The 6,771-nt window shown below is 41.7% G+C and overlaps 1 protein-coding gene across 1 annotated transcript in view; it reads left to right on the plus strand.

Annotated features, from left to right (window-relative positions):
* MYH15 (myosin heavy chain 15) overlaps window positions 1-6,771 on the plus strand; it is a 187,605-nt gene that overhangs the window by 143,485 nt on the left and 37,349 nt on the right. The window contains 3 exon segments of the mRNA XM_007450546.1: window positions 1-9; window positions 2,834-2,949; window positions 3,834-3,836. The exon segment at window positions 1-9 is cut by the window's left edge and continues 125 nt beyond it. Coding sequence (XP_007450608.1) covers window positions 1-9; window positions 2,834-2,949; window positions 3,834-3,836 — 128 coding nt within the window.

Consider the following 6,771-nt stretch of genomic DNA (forward strand, 5'->3'; position numbering starts at 1 on the left):
GAGGCCGAGGTATTACCTCCAGGGAGCAAAGCAGGCTTCCATCACTGTGACAGTGCAGAAGACCTGCATTCTAGTCACAACAACAGCAAGAACACACTTATAACCCTTGACCCTTATTCAGGGGTTAACTGCATGCTAGGCACTATGCCTGGCTCTTTGTATGCACTATTTTATGTAATCACCCTAGCAAACTATTGTCCTCATTGTACAAATGAGGAAATCAAGGCTAGGGGAACAGGATAAACAATCGTGGGTGCAAATCTCTTGATTATCAAGAAAACAAGAACCATGTCTATCTTGTTCGCTAATTTATCCCCAGTACCTAGACCCTCACTACTCTAAACGTGGCCTGTGGACTGGTTGCATGGGCATCACCAGGGAGCTTGTTAGAAATTCAGACTCTCAGCCTCTCTCCAACTCTGTTGGATCAGAATTTGAATTTTAACAAGATCCCTGGGTGGTTCATATTTACCCTAACATTTGAGAAGCACTGAACTAGAACATTGCCTGGCATACAGTAGCGGTTCAATAAATATTTGTTGAATGTTGAATAACTAAATATCCTCATACCTGCCCCTCTCTTTAAATAAAATCAGTCAAAACACTTTTTTTTTTTTTGCAAAAAAACTTGAGGTAGTTTGAAAAATGAATTCAAAGTAATGTTCTCAAACATTTGCTGCTGAAAGCTCATCTTTGTGTGGGTTGTTTGACAGGAGTGTTTTCAGTGTTGTGGATTAAAAGTTCAGGAAAAATCTCTGACTTTATCCCTAGGTGTGTGCTAGTGATTGAAAGGACCCCTGAGAAAATCTTTTTGTCAAAGAGGGTGAACTCAGAAGGAAGTTATCCTGTCACGGTCATTAAGTAGTCAACAAGGCCTACAAAGCCTCTTTTCTCACAGCTGAATTTCATTTTCTTGACCTACCCTTTGATTAAGCGCCCAGGCACATTAAAAATGCATCCCTCACCCACTCACTCTCCAACAGAGACAATAATTTTTAAAAGGCACAGCAAGTCCATTTCAGGCACGGGCCTTTGGAAGGTGTGATAACAAAAAAATTAGACCCCAGAGGATTGCTCTGAGTCAAGCAATGTTCTATCAATTTATCTCACCACCACATTTCTGTAAGAAATCTACCAGACAGAAGATGTGTCAAGTGGACCACTCTTGACACAGCTCTTGTCTTTTTATGCAAATTGTTTTCTGAGGCCTCTACATTTTATGTAGAATCCTTTCAGTTGGCAGTGTGGTGTCCCCTAACAAGGCCAGTCCTCATAAAGTGGGTGAACTTTGTCTCATTCACTTGTTCCTTTCGTTCCCCGTCGGTTCTCTGGCCACCCTGGCTAGGGACTTTCTAAAGCCATCACCTTAACCCAAAGAAGTAACTTTTATGGTGGAAATTTCAAGCAATATGAGAAGCCAATGAGAGCTATGATTGGGCAGGGCAACTTTAGGCCTATATAACATATAGACATCTTTGTACATTAAATTGAGCTGCCCGTTGAAGGTGAGATGACTAAGGCCACAGCACTCATACCATTCAGTAGCACTAGATGGCATTATATTCTATTCGCATTTTCTCAAGTTTTGTCTTCAGCTGCATCCATAAATACTTCATCAGCTTGGACATGTATTTGTAAAACTGGGTTATTTCTTTTCCTGAGTGAGCCTTTATGAAAAACGTTATCAGATTATTTTTGAAGTCACAAAACTCAAATTATCCCAGGTCACCTTCAAAACTTCACTTTCTCAGTGCATTCAAAAGGGTTAGAGGTGACAGTTTCCCCCTGAAGGAAGGGCATCATTCCCTTGGAGGAAATTGCTATACCAGCATTTGTTTTTTATTTATTTTCTTTTATATTGAAGTTAGTATTGAGAGAACAGCAGCAAGGCTGTAAGCCATATTAAAGTCCCAACATCTTTCTTATTTTTATTTTGAAATTGCTATTCAGTTTTACCTTTTACTTTTGATGGTATGTGCTAAGCACTCCTCAGAAGAGGCTAGAAAAATTGCGTTTGCCCTCAGGACTGTCTGCCAATGGTTAACTGACCAATAGATGGTGGTCACCCCTTGTGCCCTTTATAAACATCCTCCTCAGTATCCTCCAGTGTTCTGTTTGTTTCTTCTATATGAATTTTATCTTTGGAACAGGCTTTAAAGATTTAATCAAACCTACACTTTCAAACTTGAAACACCTTTATAACATCCCTGGCAGTATTTGCCTTGCCTATATTTAAATACTCAAAGGGGCAGGAAATCTCCCTGCCTGTCAAAGCAATCCATTTGAAATAATAGTAGTAATTATGCTGATAATGGCTCACACCAAGCGTTATGTGTCAGGTACATCATAAATTCCTTTATTTGAGCGCTGTCCTGTTTCTTGCTCTCTGAATGCTTTCAACTTTTTTCCTATCCCCCTGTGATGTCCAGAAATAAATAAAAGTTTCTAGGTAGGAGTTATCACCTTCCTTGTTTTAGTTTTGATGCTTTTATTGATTCATCCCAACGATGGAAACAGAAAAAGTCAAGGGTAATAAATTTAAAAATTGAAATATAGTCACAGGCAAGATTGAAAATGTCTATTTTAAAAATGCTTTAGATTCCAGTTCTTGAACTACAGCTGAAAGCCCTCAGAACATCAGATCTATAGGTGACGTGACAAACAAAAGTAATCACTTGTCTCTCATCCTATTCCAATCTTCAGGGATGTGATTTGACCTTAGATTGTTCCTAGCAATTCTAAAGAGAGCTCCATTAATGATATACATTTAGAGAAAAAAATACTTTTGTCCCAAAGTGGGCTGAATTTAGTGCTTTTTATTTATATATTTCAGGGAGCTCTGGAACGCAACGAAAGCAAGATTCTTCGTCTGCAGTTTGAACTCTCAGAAACTAAAGCGGAAATTGAAAGAAAGCTTTCAGAGAAAGATGAAGAAATAGAAAAATGTAGGTATTTACAATTATTTTGATGAGCAACAGTTGCATATTTTAGAATCCTTAACTGAACAGAACCCACTGTGTTTGGCTGCTTTTATGACCCTTGTTGGACTATCACCAAAGAAACAGCCAGTCTAACCCAACACTAGAATCTTTCTAGTAAGCTCAGCACTGTTAATACAAAGGAATACCTCTACACGATTACTATCAATTTTTTATGATTTTCTTATAAAATTCTTTTTTTTTTTTTTTTTGCGGTACGCGGGCCTCTCACTGTTGCGGCCTCTCCCGTTGCGGAACACAGGCTCCAGACGCACAGGCTCAGCGGCCATGGCTCACAGGCCCAGCCGCTCCGCGGCATGTGGGATCTTCCCGGACCTGGGCACGAACCTGCGTCCCCTGCATCGGCAGGCAGACTCTCAACCACTGTGCCACCAGGGAAGCCCTTATAAAATTCAAGATAGACTCAAGATAACACACCAAAAAAGAATAAGTATGTGGACAAGGACTGTGTATACCGTCTGGGCTTCCCTACAACAAGCTGCTTTCTTGAGCGTTCAAGACACTGACTGGTAATGGTAAACAGTGGAGGAAAAGAACTAAAAGATGTGATGCTCGGCATTAAAATTAATGCCAGATCAGAGTGAAGTTTCCACATCCCCCCTGCCTGTACCTGTAGCCATTTGTTTGGAGAGGGGCCGAAGCCAAGAGCTAAGCTGCTTATGAATTCCTGTTGAAGCAGCTGAGTCTTAATAGTCAGGAAACTGAATTAAACAGGAATCCTGGGTTGCAGGATCTCTTCTTAGCTTCATCATAACAAGCTGATGATTTTAGAAATTTTGCTTCTTAGCTTCTCAGTGAAGTGAGGGGATGAAAGCAGCCCCATCCATGTCACAGAAGGTGGTGAGGAAGATCAGTAAGCTGATGTTGGCAAAAAGCACTTCACACTCTAGATCAAAGGCACAATTATAAACACAGGGAATTAACTGTGATTGTATTATCCGTCTGATCTGTTCGCTTAAGTCAATGCCGTATGTCAGCATGGAAAAGCATTTTTGAGTCTGATGTTCAACCGGCAATTTGCTTTTAACGTGTTTGTTAAACAATTAAAAGAAAAAGTTACCATGTTCAGTTGAACTGGCCTCTTACCCATAGCCCATCTTCAGACAAAACTCCCATGGGGGTCATTTTTTTAATGAGGATGTCAAGCCAAATTTGGTCCTCTGTGTGCTTTGAGTTATCTTTGCTCTCACTCACTGGCACTTTCCTCTGTAGGACTGACCGTAGGGGTGAATTCTGGTCTACTTAAGAGGCTCTGAGTCCGTGTGTAAAAGAATTTTTTGTTTTTTGATGGAGGGCAAAACCATTGGGCCTTGTTATTTACCCTGCTTCCTTCCATGAGGGACAAAAACGAATGTCTCCTTGCGCAGTTAAAAAAAAACAACCCCCCCCTCGTTTCAGGTAACGTCAAACCTGTGCCTATTAATAAACCCAGCTAAGTAAAACTGAACCCTGAGAGTCTGCATCTTGTCAGATACATCTGAATGTTGTAGAGCTGTTCACCAATTATAATAATTTCAGTGCAAAGGAAGCTGGAGATCCAAACAGCTAGGGCTGGGAGAAGAAAGAACTGAAGACGAGGCAGGAGCTGCGAAGGGGCTGAAAAAAGAAGGGTGGGCTGAAGGGAGGAATAAGCTATTCAGGAGTTTTAGTTAATGATTCATAATAACTGTAACAGGTACATCCAGAAAGGAAAGATGAGCATATCTTAACAAAACATCACAAATACCATGCAGACCCTTTCGGTGTGAGTGCCCTGTGCCAGTGGAGACTGGATCAGAATGCCTCGGTCAAATCCAAGGGTTTAATCTGACTTCAGGGCTAGGAGGGGATGGGATCTTAAGGAAACTGAAGAGAATGCCAGGGGGAAATACTAGCAAAGCAGATGATTTTGAGCAATCAAGGGTAAACCAGGTAAAATCCAGAGCTCAAGGGAAATATTGCCTGAGGGAAAGATGAGGTTCAAGGTCCTCTTTCACATAATCCTTGGGAAGCTCCATAGAAACTGAAGGAGGCCTGTGAAGCAGGACCCGAGAAGCTGAAGGGACCAGGAGGACAGGAGAGAGACTCAGAGGCAAAGGCAAAACCTTGGTAGAGCTGCAAACTGGGTAACTCATTCACTCATTCTGTGCCACCCAGCCCGCTGCTCTTCCGTTCGGTGAGGACTGATCCTGTATGAGCCGGGCTGGAAGCCTGTTGGTGGTGAAAGAATGAGCAGCTGGTACACGAGTTGTATGTTTCAGTTGCTCAACAGATATCTGAGTGCTTCACGTTGGCAAGATGTTGTGCCTGCTCTTCTAGACGGGGCTTCCCAAACTTTTATGGAGTGTTAGGGCTTTTTTGTTTCCCTACCAATGTTATAATTAGCAGAGCTAGAGGTAGGCAGGTGACAGTGCAGTCACTGCTGGAAGGAGGGGAGGAGCTTTGATGGCTGGCTTTGATCCTTGCCCTCGTCCACACAGGAAAGGAAGAGTGACATCATGGCTCCTTGAAGGCCGGCTGGCGGCCATGACTGCTGTCTAAGTCAGGCCCTTGCTGCAAGGCCCCAGACTGGGTTGAGAACAAGTTGGTCAGTTGCATCCTGAATCTTCTGGGGCCACTGACTATATACATCCCCCTCCCAACTCAGGGTGTTCAAGGAAATGCTGAAATGTGTGGCAGTCTTCTCAGTGACCCAGAGCCAGGGTGCCCCTGGCCTGCATTCTGCTCTCCCTGGACACACCCAGAGAGGTGCTGTGGAAGGAGCTTTTGGGAATGAGGTATCGAAATGCCTTACTCTATCGAAATGTGCTTGTTTGCTTTGGTTTGATCATCTGTGGAAGGGTTAGATGTATGGGGTCACATGGTAGATATTTTTGGCTTTGCAGGACATAGAGTCTCTGTTGTAGCTACTCAACTCTGCAATTGTAGCTTGAAGGCAGCCATAGACCATAAGAAATTAAATGGTCATGGCTGGGCCCATAGCCCATAGTTTGCCCACCCCCAACCTATGGCCTCAGGTACCTGGTAACATTCCGTCATCTTTTCCTTCCTCTGAACTCAGTAATAGCGAACTTCGCCACATGGTCTCAATTTACATGTACTATCCAACTTAATTTCTTTTATTGTTTGAGTCTCTGCCAGAAGAATATGTTTAAATCTCTTCTCATTTCTAAGTAAAATATTTTAGTGCAACTTCAAGAAGTAGCAGCTCAAACTCAGACATGGCATTTAGTTAGCAAAATATCTTGTTAATCACCTTAAAGCTGAATCGCATGCATTAGAATTAAGGAAAATCTTTCATTTCCCTGATATAGATGAGCAACATGACAAGAGAAAAATATTACTGATTGAATTGACGGTCAATTTAAATTCTTAACTCTTTCAAGTTTTAAATAAGAACGGTTTTGTTCTCGTTTGCATTTGGTTTCTTTCCTCAAATTGTGTTTCACAGTTCAGAAAAAAAGAGGAAAGAAAGAAAAGGAACTTCTTACTATATTGCCCTGGTCCTGACTGCTTCATTTTTCTTAAGAAACGTACTCAAGGAGCTTTCATTTTAAAAGATTTGTTGACTCTGCATGGAATGCACTGATTGTTTAGTGGCCATTCTCTAGGCCTATGTTATACAGAAGCCTCTTAAACCGTAGCACTTTCTACTTGTCTGTAGGCACTCATGAAGTTTCATAAACAACTGTGGAAAAAGTACAATTTGAAACATTCATTTTGTCTGCCTAAGTAGAATATATCTCTGTACAGAGGATTTTGACACCAGCTTAGAGACGCCTTAGCATTCCTG

This window comes from Lipotes vexillifer, unplaced genomic scaffold (assembly GCF_000442215.2).
Source record: "Lipotes vexillifer unplaced genomic scaffold, Lipotes_vexillifer_v1.1 scaffold946, whole genome shotgun sequence".
Taxonomy (NCBI): Eukaryota; Metazoa; Chordata; class Mammalia; order Artiodactyla; family Lipotidae; genus Lipotes; species Lipotes vexillifer.